The sequence below is a fragment of the Macaca mulatta genome, chromosome 4 (genome assembly GCF_049350105.2).
Source record: "Macaca mulatta isolate MMU2019108-1 chromosome 4, T2T-MMU8v2.0, whole genome shotgun sequence".
Taxonomy (NCBI): Eukaryota; Metazoa; Chordata; class Mammalia; order Primates; family Cercopithecidae; genus Macaca; species Macaca mulatta.
The window spans coordinates 154,819,598-154,832,535 of NC_133409.1; the positions used below are offsets into that span (position 1 = coordinate 154,819,598).

The 12,938-nt window shown below is 42.3% G+C and overlaps 1 protein-coding gene across 1 annotated transcript; it reads left to right on the top strand.

Annotated features, from left to right (window-relative positions):
- Nucleotides 1-1,573: 1,573 nt before the first annotated feature.
- On the top strand, nucleotides 1,574-12,681 carry GPX6 (glutathione peroxidase 6). Its single transcript, NM_001159358.3, is given in 5 exon segments — nucleotides 1,574-1,710; nucleotides 5,139-5,292; nucleotides 9,568-9,685; nucleotides 10,181-10,280; nucleotides 11,488-12,681. Coding segments are annotated over 5 exon segments (666 nt in total). The 5' UTR covers nucleotides 1,574-1,623; the 3' UTR covers nucleotides 11,695-12,681.
- The last annotated feature ends 257 nt before the right edge of the window (nucleotides 12,682-12,938 follow it).

Sequence of the window (12,938 nt, forward strand, 5' to 3'; positions counted from 1 at the left end):
GTCTCAGAAAGTTACCTCGGAAGTCTTCTTCAATAAAGCCGTATCCATCATTTTGAATAAAAATATGTAATTTGTATATCATAAAATCTCTCAGGAATGATCCCCAAAGTAATAGCCAAGATTTGATCTAGAGTCAACCCCAGATAGGTGGACTCTGATGATGAAGACAGTTCTATCTGCCACAATCAGAACATTTCTGGAGGGAAGGTTACATCAGGGAAATCTGGCTGATGTCAAATCAGAAAGGACCTTGAGTGCTTCATGGGATAATTTCAAACTAAAAGTGTAAGAATTCAGGAGGAATTGGGGCACTTTAACATGAGCGAGATCAACAAACCTGACCTTTAGAAAAGTCATAGAGGCAGAGTGTGAAGGAAATAGGGACTGGAGAAGATCCTGGAAGTGAGGAGACAGCTAAGGGATGAAAGCAAAATTCCTGGAAGGAGATAACATGGAACCAAGGCTCTGAAGGAGGATGGGTGAAGGGCAATTGCAGCCCCATGATACCTTTGGGTGGACCAGGGATATGAAATGTTCTTTGTTTCCTCCTGTTCAGTGTGTGCTCCTGTACCTTCACTTCTCATTGCTGGAGGCAAGTACCCAAGGTACTCAAAAGTCTATCAAGAATGTGGGAACACCAAAACCTATGAAGTTGCGGTTTTAGGCCATTTGACCTACTGATGGGGTCTATAATGAAATGTCTCCTTACCTCTCAAGGGCTCATTACTACAAGGTGAGCAAATGTAAATTGTCTCAGATAGTAAAGATTTCATCACAATAATTATGATCCAAATGGAACCAGAGCAAGAGATGTGGAGTAGGAAGCAGAAGTTGCCCTCATTTCACTGTTACCCACTCTGTGACTTTTTATATGTTATCTCTGTCTCTCTCTGAGCTTCAGTTTTCTCATACATGAAACTGTGTGAATACAGTTCTAGTTGTTTACCATTGTCAGGCCATGTGGTAAGTGCTTTATAGTTATTATCACATTTAATTGTCACAGCAGCCCTATAAGGTAGATATTATTATGCTGATTTCACAGATGAGAAAACTGGGGACAGACACGTTAAGTTTTATTTCAGAGTCAAGGAGCTAGTCAGTTGCACCGATACGTATTGATTTCAATGGTCTTTATAGCCTCGTAGTCTAAGCTTCAGCCATTTTTTTTGAGCTAAAAGCAGAAGGGTAAAGAGCTTGGGAATGTGTGTAGGTCTGTTCCATAAGAGGATAGCATCTGACCTGCTGCCCTAAGGAGCTGCATAGCTGGATCAGGTATCAGTGATTAGGACATAGATTGTAGGCTTTTGAAAAGAGCTCAGAAATCTGAGATAACTAAAAGCTTGTATTTCAAGAGAGTTCACAAGAACTCAACCTCACCCAGACTTTAGTTTCAAGAGGCAGAGAATGCCTTTTGTGTGAAGCTGGCAGAGGCAAGGCAGGTGGAGCAAGCTCGATGGTGAGGGGTTTACAACTGAAGAAGAAGGGGGTGTGTGTAGGGAGTGGAGGTGGGTGTGTATGAATGCCACTCTGCGATTGGAGGGTGCTTCTTCAAACTGGTCCCTGCCAAGGGTTCAAAAGGGGCTGAAATCCTGGGGACCTTAGAGTCGACTAAAACTCCTAGCCATGATCCAGCAGTTTCAGGCCTGCTGTCTTGTCCTGCTGTTCCTGGTTGGCTTTGCTCAGCAGACCCTAAAGCCTCAAAATAGGAAGGTGAGCATGGGGCAGGAGATCCAAGCTGATTCTAGCACATAATGACCAACCGGGCTGCCAGAGTTGTGAGGAGTTCTCTCCTCTCTCCTTTCGAAGGACAAGATCTGCATTCCCAGCAGATCTTCACAAATCCTGACATTGCTATCCTTAGCGGGCTCTCCCTAAATCCACTGTCTCTTACTTGCATCTTTTCCTCTGCACCTAGTGGCTCTTTGAACTGAATGTATGTGGAGTGGGGTTGGGGGCTGCCTCAGCACATTCCCCTTTGCCACTTCCCCCTGGTGGCCCCTTGATAGCCTAGAGCCTGTCCCCTTCATGCTTGTCTGTAACTTGGGGTAGTGTTGTGGATCCCAACAAATGAGGCATGAAGTAGCAAATGGATTGGCAGGGAGGCTGCCCTTGCTACTCCTGGAGAGGCTGCTCAGCCAGAAACCCAGAGGGAGAGGTGAGAGAATCTGGTGTTGGGATCTGCACCAGGAGTTTCAAGGTCATGGAAAGAGGAGCTCCCCCTACTCCCACACCCCTAGAAAAATAAAACACACAAGGCCAATATGGTTGTCCACCAATATTAATTTTAGGGAGGATCATGAGGTGAGGTAGAGACAAAGCTCAGCTCAGAGTAGGCTTTGTTCTCAGATCTTGGTGTTGCTCCCAAATCTCCTGATGCCATTTAGAAAAGTTCTCCCACTGGATGTCAATAGCCACCCCTGTAAAAGATGTGTATATATGTCTTAGGATGCAGACTGAGCAGATCACTTGAGGCACCCGCAAAGTTTAACTTTATAATCAGATGAATTTATTCAAAAGCAGCCTCAGTGGTGGCCATATGCCAATTATATATCTTTTGTTAGTTCCTTTTTCTCCTCTATAAAAGGTGGGGAACAATGCCCATCATATAATGCAGTGATTCCCAGACTTGAGCTTACCTCAGAGAGAGCTGCTTAAAGCACAATTGCTGGGCCCCACCCAAGAGTTTCTGATTCAGTAAGTTTTAGGGGGAGCCCAGGAACTTGCTTTTCTAAAATGCTTCCAGTTGATACTCATGCAGGTCTACAAACCTGAAGCTTTGAGCTTTAATCTCTGTTATTGGGTTCATATGAAGTGTAAGATAGTGTCTATTAAATGCCGTAAGACAGCTTACTTACTTACTTTCAAGAAAGGTAACATTACTTGAAGGGACAATCTCCGAGGGTCATCCAGATCTATGTCAGCCACTGCTGCCTGGTTGGATGTGGAATTTTCTATGTAAAATATCATCTTGTGAATTAAGAGCTGTGTTCTAGGGTATTCTGTCTTCTTCAAACAGATGTAAGCAAACTAGAGCAGAACTGGAAGCTGGGTAGGAAAGATTGAGCTCTTTGAGTCTGCAATTTTCTTGGGATTCTGCATCTTATTTCACAGAGTGACATCCCCATGAGAAGCAAACCTTTGGAAGGTGTCACACTCAGAGCTAAGGTAGCACAAAGGCAAGAAAATGGAGGCATACAAATGACAGCTCACATGGTGATTTCCGTGTGACTTTTTATTATAGTAGCAAGAAAGACAAATGCTGGAAATTATTTAGCTCAGAGGTAAGGTGTCATGAAGGCAAAGAGAATGCAGGCACATAGATGACAACCCCATCATAGTGGATTTCTTAGGCTAATGTTCCCAAATATTGTGACTGATGTATATGCGCAGATGTGTACAGAAGTATGGACTCAGAAGGAAAGGGCTTGTCCCTAGGTCAAGCCCCCTTCTCTCCAAGGATAATGAAGGAGAAGCTATGGTCTTGTGTCCTGGTGACAGACTGCGAAGATGGTAAAGAATTTCTTGCCCCACTTTCCCCACGGTAGCTCACCCATAGGCAATTCCTTCACTGCATGGGGTATGACTTTAAGGACTGAGATCCTGTGAAGCCCAGTTTAAATTACTCTAAAATTCTATTAATTTTCGTCATATGGCCAGGAATATAGCCTCTCTTACCTGATAACATCTTAGCCTTTTGTTCCAGGTTCTGCATGCCTTTTATTCTTGGCATGCTTGTGGGTAGAAAGTTTTTCCGCTCTGTACTTTCTATTTTATGAACTTTAATTCATGAGCAGTCCAGGATGTTTCACAATATAAAGATGAGAAGTGGGTGTCAAGAATGAGTTTTGAAGGTACCAGTGAAACCAGAAAAGTTCCCTTGTCCCTCTCAGAGGGCATGCGATGGCAGGTGTGGCTCGCTTCCTTAGTGCCCCACTGCTCAGACCTCTAGGGGAGCAGAGAGGGAACATACAGAGAGGCAGGTTGTGGGGCTCCTACCCCAAGGCAGTGTCTAGGGGTGAATGTTTACAGCTGAAGCCCTAGTGGGCGTGTGTTACTGGGGGCTCTTAGTTCAGGCATCCATAGGCGACTTGTGTTAGCTCAATTAGATCCCTGCCTTATCACAAAGACAGAGGGCTTTCTATATCCCAGGGATCTTGCCGTGGGGTACAGGAAGAATCGGATCACACGTGGGCTTGGAGAAAGAGTGCAAGGTTTTATTGAGTTGAAGTGGCCTTCGGCAGATGGGGGAGCCAAAAGATGGATGGTTTTTCCCTGGAGTCCAGGCTCTTTTCTTACCTCTCGGCCAACCTCCTTGTCCTTCCGCCGTCAATGGCCTTCCGGTGTGCTCCTACCCTGGTGCGTCCCTCTCCGCGTCCGGCCAGTCGAGTGTGTTCCTCCGCAGATGTGGTCCTCCGCAGATGTGGTCCTCTGCACGTCCAGCGTCTGTGTGTCTGCCTGGTAGGGTCTCAGGGTTTTTATAGTCACGGGATGGGGGCGGGGCAGGCAACATTTGGGTGAGAGGCAGGAGTGCCTGTCCTCACCTAGGTCCGTGGGCACAAGCCTCAGGGTGGAGCCCTGGACAGGGACCCACTTTTCTCTACCCAGCACTTTCCCACTGCTCCTTCCCGCCATCACCAGTGAATACCCCACTGGGAAGCCTGGAAAGGCCCTTCAATGGCATCTGGAGAAGTTATGGGCCTGATTTTGGGGGATAGGAATTACAATATAAGAACATACAGATGAGAAGTTTGTGCAAAACTTACTTATGAGAAATCCTGCAAAAAATCTGTTAAGAGTATCTGAGAGAGGATGGCATGACTTGAATGGGGTGTTGGGATGTCGGGGAAGAATGCAATGTCAGGGAACAGAAGTAAATGGTATGAATCTTCTAGAAACAGGAAGAATATTATGAAATGCTTGTCTTGCCACCCCCACACAAAAAATGGATTATAAGTTAGAAGACATAAATTCTAGCTACGGCATCAGCTCTAACTAAAAATTTTACTTGGAAATGTCCCTTCAGTTCTTAGAATTTCAAGATGTTACATGAAGGGTCTTTGAGTGTTTTGAAAAAGTCCACAAATGTTGGAAATTATTGTTTATCTTATATCGTTATGGTTATTTTTGTAACATTCCAGGTGGATTGCAACAAAGGAGTGACAGGCACCATCTATGAGTATGGAGCCCTCACCCTCAACGGTGAGGAGTACATCCAGTTCAAGCAGTTTGCAGGCAAGCACATCCTGTTTGTCAATGTAGCCACCTATTGAGGCTTGGCAGCTCAGTATCCTGGTAAGAACTCACGTTTCAACTCTTTTGGAAGCAGCATTGCCAGATAACCATATTCTAATTCCAGAAGGTTTTACCAATGTGTTATTAGAGGATGCATTGGGAGAAGTGATCAGGTGACTCTGCCTCCCTAAATGCTGTTCCTGCTCTGCTCCTTAGAATATCAAGATAATTATTTCCAGATTTGAGAACTAAGACTTTCCCAAAGACTTGAAGACCACCAGGAGCACACTTGTAGTTGAACAAGTTGAGTGTGTTACTCGGTGCCCTGAAGGAGAACATGTTCTGTAGAGAACCATGGGGCTTCTTAACATGAAAGTATTAGAAAGTACTTACTATAGAATCTGAGCTTTTGTTAGGTGATTTGGAGATGAGTTCAAGGAATTGAAGTTCTGTTCTGAATTGGATGCCATCAAGAACTGGGAGCAATTATATGATTTGGTATCTTAATCAATTATATCTACATGGGGAGAGAAACTAAGGCTAAAGTTGTACCTGGTAAAGAAGCACTAGTCATTCATATTGGCAAGAATAGGGTGGTACCTGGTCATTGTTGTGATTTGGACAATGTTCACGCTTTGTCTATGTTCAGTTACAATTATGCAGTGACCTTGTTTTTGTCTTGATTCGTCATGATCACATGTTATGTGATATTGAAGTTCTATGAAATTGTTTATGTTTTCTAGGCAAGTGCTAAAGCCTAGCTGTGACTCCCAGGCCAGATACCTGGCTTTCAAGCACTGATTTTATGCTTCTCAGCGGTTACTTCTGATAAAAACAGGAGAGATGAGTGATCTTTGACATTCTGGAAAATGCCCTTGGGTTCTGTAGGCAACTCCAAATGACAAAGAGGGAAATGAAGTTTTCTGTCTGGGCGGCCTTCGATTAGTGCAAGGGCTGTGTAATGTGACTGGCAATGTAGAAGAATGCTCCATCTTGCCAACCTTGGCCTACCTTCTGTGGTAGCTGAGGTGTGTTTCCATTTTCTTTGTGCCCTTAAGAGAGAAGAGTTTGGTATTACTATTGATCCAAAAAAGATTATTTAAAATTCTAGATCAATTATACTAGAGATAGATACAACTTTGGACAGGCCAAGAACTTTATTTTATGCTTTAAAAAAAACGGTTCAAGATAAATTTAAAATATTTATTGCACCAAATGCCACAGAGAAATGGATCAAAATAATACATGAACAAATTTTGTTTTGTTTTGAGACAGTCTCGCTCTGTTGCCCAGGCTGGAGTGCAGTGGTGTGATCTCAGCTCACTGCAACCTCCGCCTCCCAGGTTCAAGTGATTCTTGTGCTTCAGCCTCCCAAGTAGCTGGGATTACAGGCATGCACCACTATATCTAGCTAATTTTTTTTTTCTTTTTGCATTTTTAGCAGAGACAGGGTTTTGCCATGTTGGCCAGGCTGGACTCAAACTCCTGACCTCAAGTGATCTGCAAGCCTTGGCCTCCCAAAGTGCTGGGATTACAGGCGTGAGCCACCGCACCTGGCCTATACATAAACAAGTTTTAAGAAAAATTTTCCACATGTTGACACTGTTATCTATTCAACTGATCAAAAATATATAAACCCTATCAATTTTTCTTAATGGATTTTCAATAATAAAAATCCCAGAATTGTATCCCTTTTAAATAACACTTAAAGTCAAGCATATTATAATCTCATGTCTAAAAGATCTGGCTCACCAAATTTTGACATTTTAAAATCAACATTCAGAGGATGCTTTATGATTTAAGCAAAAATTCTAATAAAATGCCTGCTCCTCTGAAGTACAAATGGCTTACATTTACCAAGAGAAGCTAAATATTTTTCCAATTTAATGGTAAAATTATGCATAAAAAGATACTCTCAAAAGTACATATTAGGATAAGAATCACACTTTTAAAATAATTTGGGGCCACTTTATTATTATTATTATTTTTGAGACAGGGTCTTGCTCTATTGCCCAGGCTGGAGTGCAGGGGTGCGATCTTGGGTCACTGTAACCTCTGCCTCCGGGATTCAAGCTATTCTCTTGTCTCAGCCTCAAATAGCTGGGACTACAGGTGTGTATCTTCTCGCCCAGCTAATTTTTTTTTTTTTTTTTTTTTTTTAGTAGAGACTGGGTTTTGCCATGTTGGTCAGGCTGGTGTTAAACTTCTGGCCTCAAGTGATCCACCTGCTTCAGTCTCCCAAAGTGCTGGGATTACAGGCATGCGCCACCACATCTGGCCTCAGTTTTTTTATTTTTATGTACAATCAAGTCTAGGGAAAACCTGAAAAGCTACAGACTAAATTTTTATTATAAGAGCCCAAACAATGATTTAGTATCATTTAGTAAGTGAGAAAGTTAAAAGAACTTGCCAAAGGAATAGAATCAAGGTCTGCTAAGTGTATCTACTATAGGACCTCAGGACCTAGGTATTAGAGCCAAACAACAGTTTTGTATCATTTAGCAAGCAAGAATTCTCCTCCCTTCAAAAAGTTAAATTTGAAAAATATGGTAAATTTTAAAAGTTGTGATGTGTAAACAGCAGTTCCATGGAATATGAAGCTGCTCTTAAATTTGTTTTAATTTAATTTAATTTTAACTTAAATTTGCTACATATTGAATAGGCAATATACTTGCAACATTCAAAATTCAAGAGATATAAAGGTTTAACAGTGACACTTGCCATGTTCCCTTCTCTTTAGGCAACCAGTATTATCAGTTTATGGTGTATATTTCCAGAAATCTGTTATGCATATACAAGCAAACATTTCCCTCTCACTTTCTTTCTCTCAAGCACATACACATACACAAACATACACATGGAAATGATTATGCACATTGCTTTTTCACATATATCATATACCTTGGGGACGGGAGTGGTGGCTCACACCTGTAATCCCAGCACTATGGGAGGCCAGGGTGGCCAGATCACTCTTGAACATCAGAAGTTTGAGACCAGCCTTGCCAACATGGTGAAACCCTGTCTCTACTAAAAATACAAAAAATTAGCTGGGCATGGTGGCACATGCCTGTAATCCCAACTACTCAGGAGGCTAAAGCATGAGAATCTCTTGAACCCGGGAGGCGGGGGTTGCAGTGAGCTGAAATCCTGCCACTGCACTCCAGCCTGGGTGACAGAGAGAGACTCTGTCTAAAAACAAAAGAAAAAAACATGGTGAGTTTCCTTATTCATTTTAAGGCATAGTATTCCATTGTGTTGCTGTGATATAATTTATTAAATTAGTTCATGAGAATTTAAAAGAGCATCTCATTCAAATTTTACTCCAGATGAGGAAATTGAGAGAATTAAAGAAACTTACCAAAGGAATAGAATCAGGGTCTGTTAAGTGTGTCTGCTATAGAAAGGAAATACTCTTGATGGCCAAAGATAAGAGAGAGATGAGTATTGATAGTAACCAAAGAACTGTAGAAAAATAGGAAGACACTCTCTATTTAAGAAGAGGTTCTTAGGGGACATTCCAGCAGGCAGAGCTGAATCTGAATGAGAACAGCCAATAGAGGTTCTGAGGTCTGAATAAATCTGACCTGAAAATAGCTGAATATGGAAATTATTGTTCAAGTCTAAACACACAAGTTGGAAGGTTCCTGACAGTGGTAAAGAGCAGTTTGGAGTTTGTGGCCTGGAGTCCCAGGGAGTGTTCTAGGGCATATTCCAGCATCAGTTAGGTCACTGGAATTGAGGAGAGGGTACAGAATACTGTAGAGATAGCCTTGGAATTTCCCTTTCTCTACCACTCTCAGGGTGGAGCACCAAGGAGTACTCCTGGGAATGTAACTGGCACTGGAGTGTCTGGTTGTGTCACCATGGGACATTGTATGAGTGGGGCCGGGGGGATGCGGGGATAGGTGGGTAGTATTTCCATTTTGTTTACTTTTTCCTTACAAATTTTTTTGATCAGTTCACCAACTAAGGAAGACAGTGGCACTCAAATCTGACTTCTCTTTAGAATCAAACAGGACTCCCACACAAGGCTACCAATGTGTGTGTGTGTTTGTGTGTGTGTTTTTTTTTAAATAAGAGTTCTCATTGGATGGTAAAGTATAGCCAGGGATGGCTTACTGTACAAGAAAAACAGCAGCCATTTAGATGCATTTCTGGAAACATGTGCTCTAGTCTTTTATTTTTTCTCTACTCCTTTGATCTCTGTAATCTTGAATCTTTCCCTTCATAGTCCTTGGTTTATTCATGGCATACATGGATACATTCAGTGATCTTTCACTGCTTGAGGTAGGCCTCCTGACCAAGCCACCAATGCTATTCATTCTCCACTTACAGAACTGAATGCACTACAGGAGGAGCTGAAGAATTTTGGTGTCGTTGTGTTGGCCTTTCCCTGCAACCAGTTTGGAAAACAAGAACCAGGAACAAACTCAGAAATACTTCTTGGACTCAAGTGAGTGCTTGCATGGGACTCTGCAGGTGCCCTGTCAGGATTTCCATTCCTCATTCCACCTAGATGCCTGCCTATTCTGGAAACTTCTGGGATAGGACATAGATACATGGGTTGAAGCATATCCTTATGATGTTTTGAATTCAATCTATTCTATTCGCAGGGCTCAAATATTCTCTATACTTTTGAATTATTCAATGATGAGGCTAAGGGAAGATTGAATGGAAAAGAAGCATAGAGGAAAGAAGGGAGTATAAGAAATGGAAGTGAAGCAGGAAACCTAAGCTCAAGATATTGCCTTCCAATTTTCTTAGAATTCTCTATTGGCTCCATAAAGCCTATTGCATGAAGTCCTGCTTCCCACAGACTATCTTTTCTTATCTTCCCTATGCACAGCCTCTTCCCTTTATCTTTAGTTTCCTGTGAATTGGTGGTGGTCATTATTTTCCATCCATGTCTTAATTTGGATCTTGCTGGGAACACTTTGATTCACTGCAGGTATGTGCGTCCAGGTAGTGGCTTTGTCCCTAATTTCCAGCTCTTTGAGAAAGGGGATGTGAATGGAGAAAAAGAACAGAAGGTCTTTACTTTCCTGAAGGTGAGTGACTATAAACCTGGCATGGATTGGTTAGCTAGAAATGCTCTGAAAGCAGTGGGGCTCATGTCTAGGGTTGTGGTTGGACCCCTTGGAAAAGAGATGCTCAGGTAAGTTCAAGGCTCATGGCAATATCTGCTGTGAGGCTTTAGCTTTAAGTAGAGGAAGCCCATGATGGACAACAGCTCTGACGTGGACTAGCCTCCTGTATTGAATGGTAATGATTCATTAATTCAGCAATCATTTATCAGATCTCAGTATGTGTCATATAATGAGTTAAGAAACATTAATAGGGCATAGTCTCTTCCCTGAAGGAACTCACATTTAATCAGGAGACAGACATGGATGATACAGAATACCATGTGCTAAATGCCTTTAGAGTCACAGAGTGTTAGAACTACAGAATACCAGGATAGAAGGACCCCCGAGGATCTCTTTGTCTACTCAGCCTCAAATACTGGTCTGCAGAACAAGGCTGGTCCTGCTGAAATTTTCACTCATCCACAGCAAACAAGGGAAAGAAGACAATGCAGAATTTTTCATACAGCTCAACTTATTGAATATAAGACTGACATTTATTCTGACATTAAATTACTATTATGTTTACCCATATAAATTGCCCTTTACTTACTCAAAAATGGCACTATAACCAATTTTATGTGGTTCAACATGGTATTAAAAATACTTTAATTTTTAGATTTATGCTTATAGTAGACTTTTAATTTTTCTTATTGGCAAAATGAATATTAGTGATTGTACGTTAATCTCCAAGGAAATAGTTATTGAAATTTTACTGGCTTATGAATCCTAGGAAACCCCAAATTCTGGGAGCCACTACTCTAAATCAACCTATCTTTTTTTTCTGCTAAGGAAACAAACTGTAGAAATGATATGACTCGCCCAAGGAAACAGAAAATAGTCTTTTACTGAATTGCCGTGATAAAATAATGGGAATAGAGGAAAGACAGGGGAAGGAGGAATGCTTTCTATTTACTATTATACTCTCTAGCTCTCGGTTGTTTAGTAGTTGGTGTATTGGTATTGATACATTGCAGTGTCTGTGATTGATTGGAAGCATGCAAAGTAGTTAATACATTAAAATACATAATGGTGAGTAGACTCTGTAGTCTGGAGATAAGACTGTACCACACAGAAGTAGAAATAAAGTAGAAATAAATGTATGTTTCCACTTTCCATGTCTCTGCTCCAGAACTCCTGCCCTCCAACCTCTGATCTTTTGGGCTCATCAAGCCAGCTCTTCTGGGAGCCCATGAAAGTCCATGACATCCGCTGGAACTTTGAGAAATTTCTAGTGGGGCCCGATGGAGTCCCTGTCATGCGCTGGTTCCACCGGGCTCCAGTCAGCACAGTCAAATCAGACATCCTGGAGTACCTAAAGCAGTTCAATGCCCACTAGGAAGGGTTAGCGACTGGCAGAAGTAACTACCCTGTTTCCCACCTGCAGGAATGTCTAACAAAGTGTCCATCTTCCTCCATCTTTGCTCCACACTCCTGCCTACCCAGCCTCCTGATGACCAAACCATCTTGTACTACCCAAGCAGCTGCTTAGCATGTGTGTGTAGCTGTGTGTGTGTGTGTGTGTATGGATATGTAGAATTGTATTTGTTGGTATATGCGTAGGTGTTTGTATGTACGGTGTGTGTGTGTGCGCATGTGTGTGTGTTTGAAGATTAAGGAAAAGAACACCTATCTCCCCAACTCTCTGATCCTGAAATGTCTATTCCAAAGGAAAATCATGTTTTAGGGTAGATGAATCATACTATCTTGTGTCTCTAAAAAAGCAATCCCCAGAAGTTGTGATCTATCCTTTCCCCTTCCTGAAAGTTTAAAGAAAGCAGGAGCTGGCCGCAAGACTCTAGGCCTCCTTCATAGCCTCTCTCCTCTAAGATAGGCATGCATTGGTAAACTCTTCTCTCCTTAATTCTCCTTTATTCCCCTGCCACCCAGTAGTTCTCATGTAGGACCTCTAAAGGCAGAGTGAGAGCAGAAACCCCACCTCACATGAAGGGAGGGGCATCTCCATGACGGTGGGTCCCAAAACCTCTCGGGGTCGGACCCTGCCAGAGCCTTCCTTGGTGCCTGTCCCTTAGTGCATTCAGGTCATGGCACCTGGGCTGGATGTTCCTGTATTCTGAATGATGGGCTTTCTCCTCACCCTGAGGCTCTTCAGCCTTAAACTTATTCTGATCACTGTCTCAAATTAAAAAATTCTGCAGCAACCTGGCTCTGTGTGGTGTTTTCCCAGTCCCATATTATGTCCAGAGTCATACTTCTTCTTTCTCTGTCACTTTGTCCCTGCTTTCTTGATTCCCTTGCCTTGTTCTTCAGTATTTTGTTTTTCTCAAAAATGCTCTAGAACTTTCCTCGGCACATATAAAAGAACCGGTTGGAACTGGTTGCTCAGAGCTGCTGTGACCGTGAGCACAGATCAGGTCCCTCTGTACCCTCCCGTTCAGGTCTCTTGACCAGGCCCCTACGTGACAGGAATCCTTGCCTCTCAAAGAATCTTCTCTCTCTCTACAACAAATATGCATACATTTCTGTTTATAAAATTAATTCATGCTCAGTGTTAAAATCTGAAAGCACATAAAAGTAAAAAAGCATAACAAAACAAAATGGAACAAAACCCACTTCTAATCA